The sequence below is a fragment of the Barbus barbus genome (genome assembly GCF_936440315.1).
Source record: "Barbus barbus genome assembly, chromosome: 38".
Taxonomy (NCBI): Eukaryota; Metazoa; Chordata; class Actinopteri; order Cypriniformes; family Cyprinidae; genus Barbus; species Barbus barbus.
Genome location: NC_136716.1, coordinates 10154951 through 10179292, shown reverse-complemented (window position 1 = coordinate 10179292; position 24342 = coordinate 10154951). Strand labels below are relative to the sequence as shown.

General features: G+C 39.7%; 2 protein-coding genes across 5 annotated transcripts in view; one reads left to right on the top strand and one right to left on the bottom strand.

The window, feature by feature from the left end:
• LOC306857671 (uncharacterized protein) overlaps positions 1-13762 on the top strand; it is a 38529-nt gene extending 24767 nt beyond the window's left edge. Inside the window, exons 2-3 of the mRNA XM_079397712.1 lie at positions 8352-8741; positions 11964-13762. Coding sequence (XP_079253838.1) covers positions 8352-8738 — 387 coding nt within the window. The 3' untranslated portion in view covers positions 8739-8741; positions 11964-13762. The remainder of the gene's footprint in view (positions 1-8351; positions 8742-11963) is intronic.
• The window catches only part of LOC306857670 (supervillin-like), a 133529-nt gene extending 109626 nt beyond the window's left edge, over positions 1-23903 (bottom strand). For 2 of the 4 annotated variants that reach the window (XR_013783128.1, XR_013783129.1), the window contains exon 1: positions 23531-23873. The gene's annotated coding sequence lies outside the window, so the exon portion shown is untranslated. Of the gene's footprint in view, positions 1-23530 lie in introns of all 4 variants that reach the window. The other 2 variants (XM_079397709.1, XM_079397710.1) reach the window with 2 other exon arrangements.
• Positions 23904-24342: the final 439 nt, after the last annotated feature.

Sequence of the window (24342 nt, the reverse complement as noted above, 5' to 3'; positions counted from 1 at the left end):
CGCTTCAGGTTAACCACATTTATATTTTCTGTTTTATGTGGGTTTCCCCAACGAACTGTGTAATTTATTGGCCCCATTTTTTTTATTATTTCTGCTGGACCCTCCCACTTGGGCGCTAGCTTAGCAGAGTATTTATTTGAAGCTGATTAAAGTGGGTGTGTTCTGATCCAGACTAGATCTCCAAGAGTGAAACTGCGCATCTTTCCTACGGGTATTGTAGTATCTAGCTTGTCTGGCCTGTTGTACTTTCATTCTGCATTTTACTTCCTCTGCCATGAATTTCTGTCTCTCCAGTACGTTATATGAGGGTTGATCTGGATCAGTTGGTCTGTGGACCAATCTTTCCAATGGCCCGTGAAGTTGTCTGCCCAGCATCAGCTCGGCTGGTGTTTTACCAGTGGTCTCTTGGTAGGCGGTGTTTATGGCAAATCAAAATTCAGGTAACCACTGGTCCCACAACTGATGATGTTGTCCCACATATGAAGCAATCATTGTTTTTATTGTCCTGTTTATTCTTTCTGTCAGGTTGGTCTGTGGATGGTAACTGGTCGTGAGTTTTTGGATACTTCCCCAGGTTTTGCAGAGCTCAGACAGGAGATTGGAGGTAAATTGAGCTCCCCGATCGGAGATTATGTATTTAGGTACCCCCCACCGGGTAAAGACCTCTTCCTTGAGAATTTTAACTATTTTGTTTGTCTTGCTATTTCTGAGGGGGAACATCTCTACCCATTTTGTGTAGTAATCCACTACAACAAGGAGATAAGCATTTTGTTTTTTACTGAGAGGGAAAGGACCCATTAAATCCACTCCCAATGTGTGCCCGGGCTCAGCCACCTGTGTGTTTTGTAGAAAGCCACTTGGTTTGGAGTTGTCGTGTTTATATTGCTGACAGGTACTGCAGCCTTTAACATATTGCCAGACATCACGACGAACCGTCGGCCATCATGCCACCTCCAAAGTCTTCAACAGGGTCTTTAAACGTCCAAAATGTCCTCCCATAGGATTATCATGAAAGTAGTGAAGAAATCCAAGTATTAATGCTGGGGGAACGACCAGTTGAAACTTGTCACCACTATTCCTCACCGGTACTCTGCGGTACAACACCCCCTGATGATCCTCGAAGGTTATCTGTTGGTTTTGTCCCTTCCTAGTTCTCTGATCGGCCTGCAGGTGCGATACAGAAGTGTCATTCTTTTGGGCTTAAGATATTTCCTCTAATGTGTTTGGGATGTCAGATGAACATTTAGACGCTATCACCAAACAGTGTGCCTGCTCTTCCTTCACAGAGTCAAAGGTTCGGGACAAGGCGTCTGGCCCCAAGTTTAGGCAACCCTTCCTATGATGAACTTGGAAGTGAAATTGCTGTAGCCTGAGCGTCCAGCGGGTCAGACGAGATGATGTTTTGGGGCAATTGAAAGCCCACGCAAGAGCAGCATGGTCAGTGTAGACGTCAAATGAACTTCCCTCCAGGTAATGTTTCCATTTTTCTACAGCCCACACCACTGCCAAACACTCTTTTTCAGACGTTGAATAGTTTAGCTCTGCTCCTCGTAATGTTCTGGATACATACGCGATAACTTTTTCACCCTCCGGAGTTTGCTGTGTCAGGATGGCTCCCAATCCCACCTCACTAGCATCCGTATGAACCTGGAACGATTGATTGAGGTCAGGTTGCATTAAGACAGGTGGGTTTTGCAATGCTTGTTTGAGGGTATCCAAGCTGGCTTGGCACTCGGGCGTCCATTCCCACCTCACTCCCTTCATTTTTAGGTGATTCAAAGGGGCAGTGATATCAGCAAAATGGGGTATGAATTTGTGGTACCACCCTGCCAACCCCAAGAAGCGTTGTAGGGCTTTAAGGTTTGTTGGAGGTGGATACTGGGTGACGGCCTGGGTCTTTGCTGGGTCGACCTCCACTCCTTTAGCTGAGACGATGGGCCCAAGGAACTTCAGCTGCTGTTTGAAAAGGTGACATTTTTTCATATTCAGTGTAAGGTTTGCCTGGGTGAGTCTCTGTAGTATGTCGTTCAGATGTTGAATGTGTTCATCTAAAGTTTTTGAGTAGATGATTATGTCGGCTATGTAGACAAAGCAAAACTTTCCCCTCAATTCTGCCAGTACTTTTTCCATCAACCTCTGGAACGTAGCAGCGGCATTCCTCAGCCCATACGGCATAGAGCAGAATTGGAATAGCCCTTTTGTAGTAATGAAAGCTGTTTTCTCCTTGCTACTCTCCTCCATCTTCACCTGCCAATAGCCTGACTGTAAGTCCAAGGTACTGAACCAGGTGGCGCCATCCATGGATTCCAAGATATCATGGATTAGAGGCATTGGATAAGCATCCGGTATGGTCTTGCTATTCAACCTCCTGTAGTCTACACAGAACCTGTAGCTGCCATCCGGTTTGGGGACTAAAACAACTGGTGATGACCATGGAGAAGCGGAGGGTTCAATGATGTGGTCTCTGAACATTTGGTCAACCTGGTCTTCAATGATCTTCCTCTTGAAAGGTGAGACTCTGTATGCTCTGGATTTAAGTGGGAGTTCATCAGACAAGATGATTTTATGTTGTTCCACTACTGTCTTCCCCAGAACATTTGAGGTGGTTTGTGGCCAGGTAACCATCAATTTCCTTAACTCCTTTTGATTGTCGGAGTCCCAGCAGGGAACAGATTCCATGCTAGGAGCTATGGGTGTTGGTTCCCAGGTTGGAGGTAAGGCATAGTAGAGAGTCAGAGCAGCCGGGTTTAGATAGTTTTCCTGAGTCAATGTTGCAGACGACCCCGGCGTAATTGAAGATTTTAAGAACGGATAGAATTTATAACTAGTCTCAGTTTTCAGGCCATATCTACTTTGACCAATGTCCAGAATAGCTTCTGCGGCTCGCAAGAAGTCTAGGCCAGATATCAGATCAAAAGCGAGGTGGGCATCCTTCATTATATATGTTTCCACACTGCACCTTTTTTCCTGCCACTTGTAGTCGACTATGCTTTGACTCATAGCTTGATGCACCTTCCCATCAGCCATGATAAATCTTTGAGGTGTAGTAGGAGTGCGTGCAGCAGTAGCACCGCCTAACTGTCTCCAGAGGCTTTCCTGCATCAAGGTGTAAGTGCTACCTGTGTCCACCACAGCCTTCACTTCCTTTCCTTCTATCGTTACAGGGACCCAGAGGAGTGATTTCAGGGAATGGGGTTGAGCTATGGATAAACTAGCCATGTCTTTGGAGGTATTACGTTCAACCGATTTCTTATTAGCCTTCTCCTTGCTGTTCTGACCACCAACTTTTTGCCAATAATCTTTTGTCCCCATGCAGTCCTTCTCAACCATGGAGCCCACTTTGACCAGTTGTTCCACCGTCTTTACAGTTCCCCTCAAACAGCCGGCCACCATTGGGTTAATGTTGTTGAGGATGCGGTTCACCATTTCATCCTCTGACATAGCCGGCTTCCACTTAAGGCAGAGGGCTCGGTAATCATAGGCAAAGTCCCTTAGGCGTTGCCGCGGTTGCTGTACCATAGACCTCAGCTTATCTTCCACTTCGGTAAGATAGTCATCTGGAAGAAATGCAGCCATGAATGCCTTTTTAAAAGATTGCCAATCTATTACCTTGCTCTTTTCTGCCTTCCACCAGCTAAGAGCCGGTCCCCTCAGAACCGTACTCAGAGTTCCGATGAGCTCTGCACTGGGAAGGGGCCTGACGTCTAAATAGTTTTCACACTGTTCGATGAAGTTGAGCACATCCTCAGTCTCACAAGAGACACCAAAATGGGAAACTCCAGCCGTATGGGGGGCTGCGTGCAGAAAGACGATGTGCTGGGAACAACTGGAGGAGTAAGCACCCTGGTTATGGAAGTAGGCACAGGAGAAACTTCATACGTAGCATTGGCAGATTTTGGTATTGGTACTTTAACTCTAGGAGTTGGTACAGGGGTTAAGGGAGCATGAACAGAAGAAATTGAGTCAATAGGAGGATAGCACCGTAATGTTGTCAGAGAAGGGGTACTAGTGAATCGTAACTTTTTCATTTGATTTTCCCATAGCGCATCTCTCCTCAGCAAACAGTCAGTCACGGCTCGCGCTAACTTCTCCAAAGAGCTACGAAAGTAATCTTCCAACCCTGCTAAACTAGCGTCCACCGCGTCCCGGAAACCAGCTTCCCGATTAACAGTACTTTCAACAGACTGTTTAAAGTCATGTTCTACTGACTGGACTTTTGTATCAAGGGCCAATAAATCCACCTTAAGTTTCATTATGTCTGACTGCATTATTTGTACAACATTTACATTCAATACACAGCTTTCATCGTCAACCTGATCACTATTTTCTTCCTCACTATCAGAAAGATACAGGGCACTCAGCATAGATGAAATTTCAGCAGTGGGATTACGTCTAGTCACAAAAGGGCCTGCTGTGAAATCCATAACAGGGGTCTCATCTGAGCTTCCCCCAGTTTCAATTACATTTGGTTCATGACTATCATTAGTATTAACAGATGCAACAGGGGTATTTACAACTGGCTGATCCATAACTAAATACGAATAAACAAAATAATACAACAACAGCACGTTTCCCCGTACGGGCCACCACTATGTAACAGTTCTCAGTAAAGCGTGGGAACTACACAATTTAAACAAGGGGAGAACGAACGAGTGTATCACGGAATAATCACAATATAAGTCCAATATTCAAAACCAGTGTATTATGCATATAATATAACCGTAAATACTCCCAAATAAAACTACAAAAATCTCTCAGTGAGTGTGTGCGTGTGTAATGTCTCTCAAAGTCCCAGCCGGATATCATATATAAAAAAGAAAAAGAGTTCGGATCGGTCTCGCCAGTAATGTCTATATTCCAGGAGCGCAAATCCACCCAGCGCTAGCGTTTCAAATGTCCTTCGAGGCATGTATTCCATAAACGGCTCCACAGAAGAGGAAAAAAGCAAACGCGTTGGATAATCCTCTTAATCCATCCTTCGGAAACGTCAAAGAGAGTAGTGAGCGACGCCCCTCGCCACGCCCGAATCCCGGGTTCCTATGAAGAGTATTCCACATCTTCCACCTTCCCGCTAGGATGACAACACATCACGTGCCGACGGAGCGCGAGCTGAATCTCGCGATAATGGTTCGGAGTCAAACACAGCAATACAAAGGGAAAATGATACCCAGGAGAAAGCAATATAGATATAATTAACAGCCCCGTCCTTATTGGAACCTGCAACTATAAATAAACTTCCATTTATGTGGCCGCGCTACAAGGTATGCAAATACATACGTTGACAGGCAGGTAGGAAAGCCAATTAAAATACTCGGACTGAACGTTTTGATTGGACGAACATTTCTTGGTCCTACACCTTCCACAGAATATATAAATACAGATAAATACATTTAGGCCACTTAACTTAATGATTGCTATCAGGATGTGAAGAGACTTTCAACCAGAATAACAAAAAAAAAAAGTGTTTCTGAAGACTATCACCTATTGCACCTTTAAGTTATGCGCTATAGCGAGAGAGAGCTCCCGCCGTGATGCGCTTTCAACAGCGCGCTGAAACACGGGCAAGGACAGGATTTACTATAGATTTCACATTCTATAAAGTTCTCATTATGATGCTTATGTCATTAATGTTTATGGCAGATTTGTGCTATATTTTCATCTACATTATAAAGTGATTCCTTGAATCACCTGCATGTTTTCGAAGCCGAAGTAGCTACGAAAACAATTTTAATTGAAGTATGCCTACTGTTAAACAAATATGACGAAAAAAAATCACTGCTGCATTATAGGATCAGGAAATAGGACATTTAAAAAAAAGAAACATCTAAAAGCAATATGACCGTCTCAAATAACTCAATATCGGGCATTGCATTTGAGCATGAAACTAAACACTAATATGCAGCGCATTCAGCATGTTAATAAATATTAATATTCCAACGCATCCTATATTAGATTAATCAGATAAGTATGTAGCTAACCCAGACATCACAGCGTGACTTTGAAGCCATGCTTCTCTCGCTTCTCACATCTATATTTTGGACTGCATGCTGTTGCAAGCTAAACAATCAGAGCTCAGGGTGCCGTCCAAAGTACTACTATCCAATCAGATTTTTTTTTTTCCAGGGTCAACGTTTTCATGATCGATCATCGCTGTCACGGCAGAGTACTTGAGTACTCAATCGCAGTTTCACTTCCCTAGACAGTAAGATGTAAAACTGATGTATTCCTGAAAATGATAATTCAATAAGTAAGCATAGCAGCTGTGGTAGGCTATTATGTAATGATACTATATAATATGGAAATTGTGCACAAGTAAACATGCTCAGGCATTTAGTGGGTTGTATGTCTTTCCACATACTGCTTTTTCAACACAGTTGCAACTTCTGCAAATACATCCTTATTCTTAAATATGCCCAAACATGTGTGAATTACACTGAAAACAGCACCACTCAAAAAGAAAAGCACTGATGATTCTGAAAAAACTGGCAAAGAAACCATCAGGGCTGCAAGTTAAAACTCTCTCACCTACAAATAATTGAAACCTGTGTGACTTCTCTCTTTTTTTGCCTTATTTTTTAATGGTGAAAAAAAAAACTGAGATAGAGAAGTGTATTTGTGTTGCAGAAAACTTCAAAAACATTACAGCATATCCTGCATTTCCTAATTGCAGTCTTATCAGCATGACCCTGATGTTCATTAATTGTGAATCTCTCAGGGTATGGTAACGTTCAGCAAGAACTGCAACTGCCTTTGACATTAGGGGTGGGCAGTATGGTCAATTAGTCATCTAACAACTAGTTAGATGATTAGTTGTTAGATGACTAACTTAAGACTAATTTAAGATTAGTCTTTTAGGCAAGATTGTAGTATACTGACAGTGTGTTGTGCTTTAGCAATAAATCATCTCTGAGAATTATCTCAAAATTCAGCCTTTTATGCTGCACAACTGTTGTCTGACTAAAAACATAATTTGTAATGTTATTATGCATTGATCTACATCACTCCAATGATAGATTTGTACAACAAAATGTTACAGGTATTTAGCCTGCTTCAGTAATATTAAAATAAAGAAACATTTCAGATTTTGAGAATAAAGTCATGTTCTGAGATCTCATAGTATACTGTCTATGAGAATAAAAGTCACATCAAGAATAAGGATGTACTTTAACATTATAAAATTATACAGTTAGTAGTGACAGGACTTTTTTTTACTGTAGGATTTTTTGTACAGTGGTTTAGATTTTTACTCACCCTGCCAAAAATTTCACTGGCCCTGTCACAAAGCTAACTAAATTAATAAATGAATGAAATAGACATTGTTTTCATTGGTTTGACCCATATAACATGGTATTCTTATAAATAAGATTATTTTTAATTACAACACCAACATTTTAGGTACCAGTCAAATTTCATAATTGTCAACTCTACCACTGCAAAAACTACCAGATTAACTAATATTAAGTTCAAACATTATTAAAGACAAGTATACAGACAGTAATAAAATGAGAACATAGACAAATTACATGCAGTAGTACAAATAAATACAGTAGAACAAATATACAAAATAAACAGTACTATTAATTTTTCAGTCATGTCTAACAGCAAGAAATATTACAGAAATCGAACAAACAAATGTAAAATGATTCTGCATAGTCTTCACTGTATAAATTAAATATAGATTAATCTTTCAAGCTATAAAATTTATTCAGTCTTTTTTATTTTGTTGTTTTATTAACATTAAGGAAATAGATAGCATCAAGTAAATTAGGTTGCTCTAAAATTATGACCTAATGCATGGATTTAATATGCCAACATATATCAGAGTTCTTGTTCAACTATGTTCACTTAAGACATACCCAACTGTTTGATACTCAACAAGCCAGACAAAATATTTTGACAATTTTATGTATTTTTAAGTGCAACACGATTCAGTATTTGTGCATTGTCTGAGAGGTGGCTTATCAGAATGAGCACGAGTACCAAGTTGAGATCTTTTTCTTGTCATCTTGTGCTTGAATCCTCTAATGTTTAAATCAGCAAGACTTCAAAAACATTTGCAAATGATAAACATTCATACACCTTAACAAGTCTGTCAACTCGAATGTCTCTCATACCCAGGGCTTTTATATTTCAACCGAACTCCATTATGGATATGCAAAACTGCATACTTTCCAAACTGACCTAGTGGAATCATTTTGAAATACATAGTTTTGCACATTTCTATTCACTCGGAACGCGATGCTGTGGTCGTGGGAAGCTCCATCGTCCGTCACGTCCGTGCTACGTCAGCTGAAGTTAAAGTGCACACTCACTGTTTCCCCGGTGCACGTGTTCTCGATGTTTCTGCGCAGATACCTGCGATCCTGAAGGGCAACGAGAACATCGGTGCTGTCGTGCTGCACGCGGGGGCCAACGACATCAAGCTGCGGCAGACGGAGACACTGAAGAGGGACTACAGGAGCCTGATCGAGACGGTACGCAGCACATCGCCCGCGGCGACGGTCATCGTGTCAGGACCGCTTCCCACGTATCGACAAGGAAACGAAAGGTTCAGTAGACTGTTTGCTTTAAACGAATGGTTATCGTCATGGTGTAAAGAACAGAAACTGCTCTTTGTTAATAATTGGAATCTTTTCTGGGAGCGTCCTAGGCTTTTCCGTGCTGATGGCCTGCATCCCAGCAGAGTCGGAGCGGAACTCTTATCAGACAACATCTCCAGGACGCTACGCTCCATCTGACTAGTAAGCCAATTCTCAAATAACTGCTATGACGACTTTTGTTCTACCCACTTAAAAAATAGAAGTAATTGCGTTGTCCAATCTATACAGACTGTGTCTGTTCCCCGAATAGCGAGATCAAAATATAAATTCAATGCAGGATCTAGAAAAAATCTGACTGTGATTAAACCAGAAAAACGCAAAATAAATGAACAAAAACAATTTTTAAAACTTGGGCTCTTAAACATTAGATCACTTGCACCCAAAGCAGTTATTGTAAATGAAATGATCACAGATAATCATTTTGATGTACTCTGCCTGACTGAAACCTGGCTTAAACCAAATGAATATTTTGGTCTAAATGAGTCTACTCCACCAAGCTACTGTTATAAACATGAGCCCCGTCAGACTGGTCGTGGCGGCGGTGTTGCAACAATATATAGTGATATTCTCAATGTTACTCAGAAAACAGGATACAGGAGGTTTAACTCATTCAAAATACTTCTGCTTAATGTTACACTGTTAGATATGCAAAAGAAATCTCGCCTATCTCTTGCTCTGGCTACTGTGTATAGATCGCCAGGGCCATATACAGATTTCCTAAAAGAATTTGCAGATTTCCTCTCAGATCTACTAGTTAATGTTGATAAACTGCTAATTGTCGGAGATTTTAACATTCACATTGATAATACAAATGATGCGTTAGGACTTGCGTTTACTGACCTAATAAACTCTTTTGGAGTCAAGCAAAACGTCACCGGGCCCACTCATCGTTTTAATCATACGCTAGATTTAATTATATCGCATGGACTTGATCTTACTGATATAGATATCGTACCTCAAAGTGACGATGTTACTGATCATTTCCTTGTATCGTGCATGCTGCCTATTACTGATATTAGTTATATGGCTCCGCGTTATCGTCTGGTGCAGAACTATTGTTCCAGCCACCAAAGACAGATTCACAAATAACCTGCCTGATTTATCTCAACTGCTCTGTGTACCCATAAATATGCATGAACTAGACGAAATGACTAGCAACATGGGCACTATCTTCTCTAATACATTAGAAGCTGTTGCCCCCCTCAAATTGAAAAAGGTTAGAGAAAAACGTACTGCGCCATGGTACAACAGTTATACCCATTCTCTCAAGAAAGAAACTCGTATTCTTGAGCCCAAATGGAGAAAAACTAAATTAGAAGTTTTTAGAATTGCGTGGAAAAACAGTATGTCCAGCTATAGACAGGCTCTAAAAGCTGCCAGGGTAGAGCATATCCGCAAACTCATAGATAATAACCAAAACAATCCAAGGTTCTTATTTAGCACAGTGGCTAGACTAACAAATAAACAGACACCACCCGATCTAAATATTCCCCCACAGTTTAATAGTCATGACTTTATGAATTTCTTTACTGATAAAATAGATAACATCAGAAATACAATAACAAATGTAGATTCTACTGCGTCTAGTATTTCAGCTTCATTCATCGCACCCAAAGAAAAACTGCCGTGCTTTACAACTATAGGAAAGGAAGAGCTAAATAAACTTATCAGTGCATCTAAACCAACAACGTGTTTATTAGATCCTGTACCTACTAAATTACTGAAAGAGTTGTTACCCGTAGCAGAAAAACCGCTTCTCAATATTATTAACTCATCGTTATATTTAGGTCACGTCCCAAAACCATTCAAGGTGGCAGTTATTAAGCCTCTTATTAAGAAACCACAACTAGATTCTAATGAACTGGCAAATTACAGACCCATTTCAAATCTTCCGTTTATGTCAAAAATTTTAGAAAAAATTGTGTCTACTCAATTATGCTCCTTTTTGCAAAAAAATGATCTCTATGAAGAATTTCAATCAGGTTTCAGGCCCAATCATAGTACAGAAACTGCACTTGTTAAAATTACGAATGACTTACTACTTGCTTCAGATCAAGGCTGCACCTCATTGCTAGTATTACTTGATCTTAGTGCTGCGTTTGACACTATAGACCATAATATACTCATAGATCGATTACAAAAATATATTGGTATTCAAGGACAGGCTTTAAGATGGTTTAGATCCTACCTGTCCGATCGCTACCACTTTGTTCATTTAAATGGGGAGTCATCTCAATTATCACCAGTAAAGTATGGAGTACCACAAGGATCTGTCCTAGGTCCTCTGCTATTTTCAATTTACATGTTGCCCCTTGGAAATATTAGAAAACACCGGATAAGTTTTCATTGCTATGCTGATGATACTCAATTATATATCTCAACAAGACCAGATGAAACTTCTCAACTATCTAAGCTAATAGATTGTGTAAAAAGTGTAAAAGATTGGATGACCAATAATTTCCTCCTACTAAATTCAGATAAGACAGAGATATTACTTATTGGACCAAAAAACAGTACACAGAATCTCGTGGATTATAATTTGCAACTAGACGGATGTACTGTTACGTCCTCTAAAGTCAAAAATCTGGGTGTTATTTTAGACAGCAACTTGTCCTTTGAAAATCATATTTCCCATGTTACAAAAACAGCATTCTTCCATCTTAGAAACATTGCCAAGCTTCGAAGCATGCTACCTGTTTCTGATGCAGAAAAGCTAGTTCATGCATTCATGACCTCTAACCTGGACTATTGTAATGCACTGCTAGGTGGTTGTCCTGCATCTTCAATAAACAAGCTACAGATAGTCCAAAATGCAGCGGCTAGAGTTCTTACCAGATCAAGAAAATATGATCATATTACTCCAATTTTACAGTCTCTGCACTGGCTACCTATTCAGTTCCGTATCATTTACAAATTATTATTACTTGCCTATAAGGCCCTAAATGGTTTAGCACCTGCGTATCTAACTTGTCTTCTACCACGCTATAATCCAACCCGCTCTCTAAGGTCGCAAAACTCTGGACTTTTGGTAGTACCTAGGATAGCAAAGTCCACTAAAGGAGGTAGAGCTTTTTCACATTTGGCTCCCAAACTCTGGAATAGCCTTCCTGATAACATTCGGGGTTCAGACACACTCTCTCTGTTTAAATCTAGATTAAAGACACATCTCTTTAGCCAAGCATACACATAATGCATTTTATAATCTTGTACTGCAGTTATATCTGATCAAATGTACATTATTATTATTCTTTAGCTTGGGTTGAACAATTTATTTTTGCTTAGATGGAACAGCAGCTACGCTAATCATGTCTCTGCTTGTCTCTACGTTTCTGCCACGGGATTAACATTAACATCCCGTGGTAGCCACGAATTACAGAACTTCAGTCTGGATCTAACCATTACATGATCTGAGATGACCGAACACCTGAGATGGAGGATCAGCGCCGGGAGATGACGTATGTGTCCCTGATCGTAGGCAGAGGCCAAACACCTGGATGAACGCCAGAGACAGATCCCCATTGAGGACCCCGCCACTTAGACAGCCATCGGAAAAGACCACTGGAACCAGCTGAGCCCATTCAATCTGACTTGCTGCAGTTTGGAACTGAACTGCTGGTTTGTTTGGCCAGAGGAGAATTGGCCCCCCGACTGAGCCTGGTTTCTCCCAAGGTTTTTTCTCCATTCTGTCACCGATGGAGTTTTGGTTCCTTGCCGCTGTCGCCTCTGGCTTGCTTAGTTGGGGACGCTTCATTTCCAGCGATATCGCCGACCTTATTGCAAAGACACTATTTAAACTTATTGACATTATTTTCCTTTTTTTTTTTTGATATTGTGCAGTGCTTTGACACAATTTGCATTGTAAAAAGCGCTATATAAGTAAAGGTGACTTGACTTGACTTGACTCCACTGACATCCCATTATGAACAATCAAATTGTTTAATAAACTATTACAGGGCTCCAAACTGCGACTAAAATGGTCGCATTTGCGACCAAAAATATTAATTTGCGAGTGAAGTTTTTGCTGAGGTCGCCACTGGCGACTATATATAATTTGCATGAAAGGACTTTTTTCCCGGTTGTTTTGCGCTCACATCTTTTGTTATGTTCACGTATTAAACTTACATAAGACGATGCGCATCAAAGTTTTACTGGAAAAGAGTTTCAAACAGTCCTCGTCTCTGCCGCACACAGTCTGCTGAACGCAGTGAGAGAGACCTGAAAGGGCCTGTTTACACCTGGTCACTTCATGCATTTTCTCTGATCGGATATCTATATGATGTTAAAACGTTTCCCCATTTACACTTGGCCACATAAATGTGTCTTCGCAAAACGGATATAAATCCATTCTTCAATTCCCGCTTCATATGCAAATATAACGGAGTTCACGTCAATGAAAGCAATGGATAATTTTATTAATTATCAGCTAATTTCAATATCAGAGACCGCAACAAGAGAGCGCACGGCATCAGCACTGGAAAGATAGGCTAGTCTCGCTACTTTTAATGAAGATGATTGTGTGTTGAGCGTCTGCGACTTACTTTCAGGTTCATTCAGTTTGCGCGTCGCTTGCTGAAGAAATACTCCGCTACTCAACCGCGGTGATGCTTGTTGCATTGCGCTGTCATATCTGACTATAACATGCCATATAGCCTATAAAACGCTCTCACACGTCTATTATTTTAATATTATGGGAGGAGTAAAATTACCATATGTGGTTTCAACAACCAGATGCATTTACACTTGTCCGGTTTCGCCCAGACCACCTCCTGAAGTGGTTCGAGCGATTGGATTTATATCCGTCTCGAATGCGTTTTGGACGGCATTTACACCTCTTTTCGGGATCAGATAGCTATCCGATCAGGAAAAAATGCATGAAGTGACCAGGTGTAAACAGCCCCAAAGTGCAAGCGCAGAAAAGCCGTGTCCATTTCGTGCACAACTTGAACAAACTTCAACAGGTAAAGCTGTCAGCTCTGTGGATACTGGCAATATCGTCAACAATTCTCATTTATAATCATTACTAATATGGCTTCTTCTTATCGAGATCTTAGTCTATATGCTGTGTTCTGTTAATGCATGGACTTCCTGTTATTTGAAGCGCACTTGCCATCCAGTAATTCGCAAAAAGCTTTGTGCTGTCTTACTTTTTAATAAACAAAGTATCAGCTTTAAAATGCTACGAAATTCAAATTATGCGGTTTGGGTGCTCTTTAATGCGGACCACAAGCGCACACTTTCTGTAATATAAACACCAGTACCCCGCGTCCACACGGTCCGTGTATGCGTCCGGATCGTGCGAGCGGAGAGTATCGCACTTAATGCTCAGGCGCGACCTCTTTAGCACCTCAGTTAAAGCAGCAAGTGAACCCATTATATATTTCGATTTACTACTATAGTATGAAATGAACGTGATCAAAAGGTAGGCAATAAGAAAGCCTATAGTACAACTTACTGAAATGTTTTATGTAAAAGCTCATTCAGTGTTTCAAACTGAGGAAATGTATAAAGCTTGTAAACATTGCATTGTAATACATTTACCTCAGAATAACCACTCAGTGTCCATAAACTCATCAGTCAGCTAGAAAAATAACTATAAAGAGGAGCGTTTTGCTATATTTATGCGCTGTTGCATATTAATATTTTTACTTATTGTTGTACATGATTCAACTCCTCCTATAAAATTGCATTTTACTAATGAAGAAAAACAGACTGAATGTGTGAAAGACGTGACAACATTTATAGGATGCACTGCACTCAGTTGCCAAGTGATGCTTATGGTCCATGATATTGGTACAGATTCTGTGTAACGAACAATTCTTTGTGACTGTATATTTCAAGTTGTAAAAGACATTTAATTCACACTTTAAGTGAACCTTAGTCCCCCGGTCGACCTGATCATCTACAAGATGGATTAAAATGCTGATAAAGCATAGAAAAGATAAGACAAACACATGACAAAATGATTGAAAATGTTAAAATAGGGGGGAAAAATAAAATGATAATAATAAAATAAACCACTTTTATTCTGTGGCACCTAAAAAAATAATTTGGCGCCTAAGTTTTTCTTTTATAGGAGCCAATGGCTCCTTACTCGATTTTTTTGTCTGGAGCCCTGTATTAGCAGAGTGGCTCTGCACAATGCACCTCAGGCTCTATACACAAGAGCTCCTGATACAAAACAGCATCAAACCCCCCCCCGCTTGAGCATGTGTAAATATTTACTGTGGCGAACTTCCTAACTATCATTACTGTCACTGTTAGTTTTGTTAGTAAAAATGTCATAATTACATATATAATTAAATAACAAAAAAGATATCTAAAAGTATTACTGTGTACCATTTTTTAGCTTGAGCCTGATCTCTGGTTGCAACTTCTCTTCAGCTCTACATACAAGCGTTTAGTAAATAACACCAACCTTTGCATGAGGTGAGTCACATAGATTTTCATTTATAAGGTCTAATTGTTATGTGAACAAGCCAAGGAGAGGATTTTTCATGTTTATTCATTTAGCTCAGTTTGTTTAAAGGTTGTTGCCTGTTCTCATTTTACTCGTCTCAACACTGTCCTGCCTGTTCCCTCTGACTGATAATTGTTGACGTCTATGTTTATCTGCTGCTGACTTCCCCTTGGATCTGTTTTTTCCTGCCTTTCTGCCAGCTTGAGACTCTCAAGGCTTGGCCAGGCCCTGTTCAAATGAAAGCAAGAGCACCCTCAGCTAAAGCTATAGGATACTGGCGAAACATCTATCCTGTGTGTGTTTTTGTTTGTGCTCTAAAGCTTACTATATACAAAGTATCTTGTTGCATTGAGCAATGTAGCCAATCACACATATCTGATTTCATAAAATGCAATGACCACTTTAAGTCAGAATATATATGAAAAATATATAATTAGTACTCAATGTGTCAATATGCATGTCATAAATTGCTGTATATTGACCGCCTTATCTGGGTATTTGAGGTTGGGGCTTCTTTCACGCTAGCAGATGATATCTGACCGCTCCCCAAAGGACAGCTATTTAACCGGCACCACAACAGATTTCACCATCTTGCAACAAAGAAGCTTCTGTCAACCTCTGCTTTCACATGGATCAAAATAATCAAGCCCTGAGAGAAAAGCTTTCAGATGCTCTGTTGGAACATGTTCGCTGTGCTATTCCCCTCAGGCATCTAAGACCATGATTTACTTTACAGGAACAGGTCTTTACCATGGTATGCAAGTGCATACTTGTGTTTTCATGTAATTAGTTTCTTCCTCTCTGTCCTACTGAGCTACATGTCCTAAGCTTTAGCTTTGTGTCCACTTTAAGTTTCAAATTGATGTCTGTAAAGCTTAGTTTAGTCTGGGCATGGAGTTGTGTGTGACCTGACTGGTTCTGGCTTCCCTTGAGTGACAAACAGAATGACAGTCTGACTCTGTCAGTCATTCTTCTGGACTGTATCACTTGAAAATCAAGCCTGAGCTCTCCTGTTTTTCATTGATGGTCTCAAATCTCCCCTCAGTGATCAATTAAAGGGGTCATGGCATGAGAAATCAAATTTTCCCTGATCTTTTGAGATATAAGAGGCCTTTACTGCACTTAAACATTCTGCAAATTTCATAGCTTAAAACACCCTCCATATTATCACAAAACTCTACAAAAATATCATTTTTGGAATTGTGCATTCTGTGACGTCATACAGAAAAAGTTTAACATTATCCATGAAATTGTACTTTTTCTTATTAATGTCACACTGAAGCTGTGTGATTTTCATAGTACTGTACCCTTTAAGCTCACCTTACAATAATATGAAGTCTTTAAAAATTACAGATCAGCAATAAATTGTCAATTTATAATATTATGGATTTAAAGGGGTGGTTGACTGTTTTTTTTCTAGACTTGATTGTGTTTATAGGGTGCAGTCTAAAATGTGTTAATGCTTCATTTGTAAAAAAAAAAAAAAAAAAAATTCACATAATTTACCTTTACTCCACACCGCTCTGTCCCTTCTCTGATAAACGAGCTGATCATTTCCTGCTTTTATGAAGCCCCTCACTTAGAAAGACACGATTGGTTAGATGCCCCAATGTGTTGTGATTGGATAAACCGCCAAGTGTGCATCTGAATGTCCCGCCCTCAGCTCAGCGGCATGCACTCCGGTTGTATTGTAAACAATGGCATCGTCTATATTTCTTATCAATCTGAGCCCGATTGAGACGCAGAGGATATTAGTGAAGAGGATCGTGCAGAACCTGTGCAAGCACGGCTCTTAATGGTATGTTTGTTGTTGTCTCATACTTTTAGATGAGCTGTTATTTGTAAATGCTACTGCTTCTGTTAGCTTTTAATATACAGTGGGGCAAATAAGTATTTGATACACAGCCAATTTTTCAAGTTTTCCCACTTACAAAGAATGGAGAGATCTGTAATTTTGCAATTTTGAAATAAGTATTTGATCACCTACCAACCAGCAAGAATTCTGGCTCTCACAGACCTGTTAGTTTGTCTTTAAGAAGCGCTCCTATCGCCCACTCATTACCTGTATTAATTGCACCTGTTTGAACTAGTTACCTGTAAAAAAGACACCCGTTCACACACTCAATCAATCAGACTCCAAACTCTCCACTATGGGCAAGACCAAAGAGCTGTCCAAGGACACTAGGGACAAAATTGTAGACCTGCACAAGGCTGGGATGGGCTACAGGACAATAGGCAAACAGCTTGGTGAGAAGACAACAACTGTTGGCGCAAATATTAGAAAATGGAAGAAATTCAAGATGACTGTCAATCTCCCTCGGACTGGGGCTCCATGCAAGATCTCCCCTCATGGAGTATCAATGATCCTGAGAAAGGTGAGGGATCAGCCCAGAACGGGAGGACCTGGTCAATGACCTGAAGAGAGCTGGGACCACAGTCTCAACGGTTACCATTAGTAACACACTACACCGTCATGGATTAAAATCCTGCAGCGAGAGCAAGGTCCCCCTGCTCAAGCCAGCACATGTCCAGGCCCGTCTGAAGTTTGCCAAAGACCATCTGGATGATCCAGAGGAGGCATGGGAGAAGGTCATGTGGTCAGATGAGACCAAAATATAACTTTTTGGTATAAACTCCACTCGCCGTGTTTGGAGGAAGAAGAAGGATGGGATTACAATCCCAAGAACACCATCCCAACCGTGAAACATGGAGGTGGAAACATCATGCTTTGGGGATGATTTTCTGCAAAGGGGACAGGACGACTGCACTGTATTGAGGGGAGGATGGATGGGGCCATGTATCACGAGATTTTGGGCAACAACCTCCTTCCCTCAGTATGAGAATTGAAGATGGGTCATGGCTGGGTCTTCCAGCATGACAATGACCCCAAACACACAGCAAGGGCAACTAAGTAGTGGCTCCGTAAGAAGCATTTCAAGGCCCTGGAGTGGCCTAGCCAGTCTCCAGACCTGAACCCAATAGAAAATCTATGGAGGGAGCTGAAACTCTGTGTTGCCCAGCGACAGCCCCAAAACCTGAAAGATCTGGAGAAGACCTGTATGGAGGAGTGGGCCAAAATCCCTGCAGTGTGTGCAAACCTGGTCAAGAACTACAGGAAACGTCTGACCTCTGTAATTGTAGACAAAGGTTTCTGTACCAAATATTAAGTTATATTTTTCTATTGTATCAAATACTTGTTTCATGCAATAAAATGGAAATTAATTATTCAAAAATCATACAATGTGATTTTCTGGATTTTGTTTTTATATTCTGTCCCTCACAGTTGAGGGGTACCTACGATGAAAATTACAGATCTGTCCATTTTTTGTAAGTGGGAAAACTTGAAAAATCGGCAGTGTATCAAATACTTATTTGCCCCACTGTACAGTTTTATCATGATTAAAGCTTTAATACAACAAGGCAACCGCATGCATGTCCACGCAAGCTTCTCATAGCTATGTGAAAATAAGTGTATTCACTGAGCTGATGATCTGAATGAGAGAGAGAGAGAGAGAGAGAGAGAGAGAGAGAGAGAGAGAGAGATTTGATTTTCGAAAAATAACTTTATTACAAACAATTAACACATTATCCAGACAATCAAGTCAAAAAAAAGGAAAAAAATAAATAAAAATAAAAAATTAAGCCAAAATAGGGGCAAAGACCAAGTTGTCTTCAAAAACCTCACACAAAGCTCTGCCATAGCACCAAATTAAGGCGAAAGAAAGAATTCATAGCTTCGAAATAACGAAAATCAATGAGAATTCTAGATTTTACGGAATTGAAAAAACTGCCAATAAACTCATGTTTTGTTCAATTTTGCGTTTCCTAGAACCATAGATAGCCATTTTAGCTTGACCTAATAAAAAAATTCAAGAGAGAGAGAGATGCAGAGCAGGGCGACGCGAGGAACAGTATTAAGAACCGCTGCTTTAAAACATATGATTTTGAAACTTGTGAACCCATTAGAATCGTTAGAAGACAGAATCGCGGTTCATATATGAATAGATTTTTTACATGCACCCCTAGTTTTCTCTTCCTCTTCTCTAAAGCAGCGCAGCATGGCTTTGCCCCCTTCCTTACATGTTTCCAGAGGCGAGATTTATCTGAGTCCATGACATATCAGACCCGGGAAGTAACTCGTTGTAGTCCCTTACCAGTCGTTTTTGTAGGCATTAAACTGCCTTTCAGCCTCGTAACTTTGCAGATATTCTTTATACTCAAACAGCAACATTGCACACTAACTAACATTAAAAAAAGGGAAATTGCAATCAACCACCCCTTTAAAAGTAAAAGCCTGTAATGCCTGTTAAGTAATATATTAGCGTAGCACACAATTTTATACAGCTAGTCTGCTATGCTCTGTAGCATCTACGCTATGTTGCTAAAACTATTTTTTGGATCTAACTGTAATTATTTCCCACATCCAAGTTCCAGTATATGATATGCAAAAGACTAAACATTAATCTCTATCCAAAAATAAAGGCTTAAACATCTTTTTTTTTTTAAAAAAAGCACATTTAAGGGGCTCCTCTTTAGGTGAAAGTTTTCAGACAGCTTTCAAAATGGCTGCCAGACAGTGTGAGCACATGGATACTCACATCTCAGTGTGCAATGATCTGATTGACTTGAAATTACAGGAGGCATGTAGTAACAAACACATCAATTGTCTAAGACATCATGTAGGATAATACATTATTTTCTTCATTTTATAATCTGAGCTCAGAAATGGTTGTGTGCTTAATGGGTACGTTTACCCAATTTGCATATGACTAACTTTAAGGCATGACATCAACAAATAGTTTTAATTAACCCATTAGAGTTCAGTCGCTTAACAGCTGAAACCTGTCTATACTAAATGCAAGCATCATGTCAAAAACAAACCCTAAACAAACAATTTCATAGTGCTTTGATTGTAAATGATGGTTTTCAAAACACTTATGTGCAGTAGTGAGGGGGCATAGATACTTTTTCTCATGCAATGAGGTTAGCCAATCATAACAGTAGCCAAGTACTGACAAGTCTTACAGGAATAGTTCACCCAAAGATGAAAATGTCTTCACCCTCAGGCCATTCAAAATGTAGATGAAGAATTCTGGAGAATTAAATTTCATTTTAATGTCTTGTGAAGCAAAAAATATGCACAGATAAAGCACCGTTTACAAGCAAAAACAGTGCAAAACATTTCTGTACAACAAACAACATTGGTGAATTTTGAAGTGACAGAACAACGGGGATCGACTTTTTCCACTGGAGGATGTGCCATGTATTATGAACTAGTTTTTTGGCCAAAAGAAAATTTTAGCAGAAAGTGCCTTAATGATAAATTTCTTTATAACAAACACAGCTTTTCACTTCACACAACGTTAAAAGTGCACTAAGCGAATTTTGCCAAATGATGTTGATATTTGAAAGCACTGAAACAAACACGCCCATACCCCAACAGAACCCATCTCTACCCCACACATACGTACACAGATTTGGCAATGACGATCACGGAAGCAAGCTAAGTTGACACACAAGCATATTCAAACAAAAGGCAACAGATCAGTTGTGTGAAACAATGCAAAATCAATGTTACTCGTTATTATCAAGAAGAAACAACACAACCTCGGTTCCATGCCTTCCCGCTCCTTGAGTTCACTAGCTGCTCCAATATTTACATGGGTCCTACCTCTTGCCAGATCGGAACCCCCTTTTTTTTCTTTTTTTTTTTATGTTTTGTTCCTCTGATATTTTCCTTTTTTTTCTGCCATCTCTCTTTATCTATAGTCGATCTGCTGATATCCATCCTGTGCACTAGATGTGTAAGAAAATATCGATACACACGAGTATCGCAATATTTTGTTTGCCGATACTGTATCGATTCTGCCGCTTGTCGCGTCCCGTGTTGAAGAGCCTTTGTGCGGGGCGCGGCGGGCGGTAGAGTCGCCGCGCAGCTGCAGCTTTCTCTCGTAATTCGGGGGCGTTTTGTGCAGTTGGGGCGGTGCTCGCGTCACGGTCTCGGTGATTCCACGCGGAACATAAATACAAACTGAAAAACCTATGAAATCCAAGTTAAAAAGTTCTGAGAATGTTTAAAATTTTTATTTATTTGATTGTTTTACAGTTGTTTGTTTTCTTTAGGAATCCAGCAAGCACTTTATTTTTCATTGATATTAAGCAGTTGTAATCTTTTGTTCAGATCAGATGTTATGACATTGTATATGTCACAATTGTAAACTTAAACTGTGAACCTTTAAAGTAGAGTCTATAAATATTCATTTTATACATACATTTAACTAAAGAATCATGCAAGCACTCGAATATTTCCCCCTTTACTCGTACTGCACAAAAAGTGGTTCAATAATGTTGAATGTTATAGGGATTGATTATTGCAAATGCAGATCCCAGTATATTCTGGTTAAACTATTTTTATTTATTTATTTTTTGCTAAGGTTTGCATATGGTGGTGTGTTCTTAATGACAGCTTTCCTAAAAATATATATATCCTATTCCTAAAATAAGAAATGTCCCAATATATCGCCTTGCTTACAGTATCGAAATGTATCGCAATATATCGTATCGCAACCCCTGTATTGTGATACGTATCGTATCGCCAGATTCTTGCCAATACACAGCCCTACTGTGCACCAGTGTTGCCAGATTGGAAATCTCCAAGTATCGTACCAGAAGCTCAAACTTATCGTATTTGGTAGAAAATTATCATACACGAGTCAAACGTACAGAATACAGCTATTTATCTACCTGCAAATTACCACAATAGATAAATAACTTAGCCATACTTTAGTGGGAATCTTCAAACTCCACCTCTGAGTCACTGTCATCAGAAGCCTGTATGTTGCCAGATGTTGAGGGGGTCCTTTCGTGGTACAGATTGGATTCTGTCATGGACCGCAACATCATGCTCGTTGGCTAAAAGCAGGGCACCCTCCAGCATTTTTAACGCACTCTAAGGTATGCACAATCAGTGAGTATAAGAAGCCCTATGATTACAACGACCATCGTTTGAAGTGTCACACAATTCAAAAATTATTGTACATTATGGGATTTTTTTTCATTACTGATCATACATTGTACTGAGGTCAAAATTATCATACAAATACGATAATTACCGTATGTCTGGCAACACTGATGTGCACTCAAATTGAGCACTCTCATCTCTCTATCATTACACGCCCTTACTGATGATTGGCTACAAGTGTGTTTTGGGACTCGGTCTGACACTGTGGTCAAAAGTGTTTTTCAAATATTGCTTAGTGCACCTTTAATTGATGAACTAGAGCCGTGTGGATTACTTGTGGATTATTGTGATGTTTTTATCAGCGGTTTAGACTCCCATTCTCTCAGCATCCATTCCCTGCAGAGAATCCACTGGTGAGCAAGTAAATGTAATGCTAGATTTCTCCAAATCTGTTATGATGAACAAACTCATCTACATCTTGGATGGCCCGAGAGTGAGTACATTTAAAGGAAAAATTTTCATTTCTGGATGTTCTGTCGCCTTAAAATCAGATCAAAATTTCAAACGGAAGGCCAGAATGAGGGTTGATAATTTTTCCACATATTTATTTTTTGTGCAAAATTTATTAGTAAAACTTGAGGAAAATATTAAAATAGGCCTAATAAAAAAGCCACGTCATGATCCCTTTAAGTAGGCAATATCTAGCCATCTCACTGCAATCCAGTTGAGTCTTGTCATGTTTTAACAATAACACTGTCAATTCTATGACTTTATGCAAAAGCAAATGGCAGGAAGTATTTGCCTATTTGGTTTTATGAAAAGACAAAACCTGTATTAGGCTAGATGCTATATACTACACTTAAATATCAGTTATGCTATTGAACACTGTAAATCAATAACCTAGATAAATTGCATTCTGTCTTATATAACATGCCCTTTTCATGATCCAATCAACCACTGATGGATAAAGTCTGGACTCAGATTTTTGTTGTTTTACTCATACACTAAATAATTGGAGAATTGAAATAATTTCTAGATTGCTTCACTTGCAATGCCTTTTTTTTTTTTGTAGGTGTTTAATTGACCGCTTTCTCAAACAGTTAATTGGGGGATCATTGTTTAAGGCTTCTGAACTCTGAACTCAATGAGAACTGATATACAGAGCAGATAAAAAAAAAAACAACAACAACAACGCGCCAAAGGCTCACACATTTCAGCCATAAAGAAATTACTAGGGAATATTTCAAAAGAGACCTTTGGTTTTCAGTTGCATTAAGCAACACACTCCGCCCATTAGCTCACCGTTCTCTCTCTCTCTCTCACACACACACACACACACACACACACACACAACAGCACTGTTCCGTTTTTAAAACAACATCAAACTAACAATATTGTTCAATTAAAAGCCTGTCCTGAATAACACAATTGCGAGGACACAACATAACTGGATATGCAACTTTCAGTAAACACATAAATGAGAAATTAACACATTTTGGATGAGACACTCACCATTAGATGAATACAGCGAGTCATCACAAAACGGCATAGATAGGACCGGAGTATTTTACAAATAAAAAATTACGAGTGAAATAACAGCCAAATACATAACCATCTGAAATAGCACAGCAATCTTTATGTCTTTAGGTCCTAGAATCAGCGACCGAGAGCCCTGCCGGGATTAAAGCACCGCATGTCCTTGTGGTGAAACACTAAAATATAACTTCACACTGCTCCTGGAGTAGTAACATAAAACCTCGCACTAACAGACAGTAGAAAGACTCTGAAAGGCAGCAAACTGCGTTAGCCTATCGTGCTTAAAAGTTGAAATCCCACCCCTGTCCACGCCAGTAGTGGTTAGCATTTTGATTCATCCAAATGACTCGAATCTTTTGAATCGGTTCGTTCACTTGAAAGATTTGTTCAAAAACACCGATTCGGTAAAAAAACAACACAAAAAAACACGCATCTAATTCTGCTAGTCCTTTTTTCCTATGCTATGTTTAGAATTCTAATGCTATTATTTTTGCTACAAAAAACGTTTCTAGTAAAATGACAATTTATTCAAGAAAGTTGATTTAAAATAACTCTGCGAAGAAAACAGTCTGTATCAATGTTAAATCCTGTTTTTTAAATGATTGCGTAGACATCTTTATGTAGACATCTTTATGTCTTGATTTCTATGTTTTCTAGTAGGGTGTCAAAATGCGCCACCTGGTGTTGCCTTATTCATACTGCACAAAACACTACTGCACGTCCAGCTCGGTTCATGTGGGTAGATATAACAGTTGTTTGGCCTGTGAACTAATGTCAGCTCTCAGCAT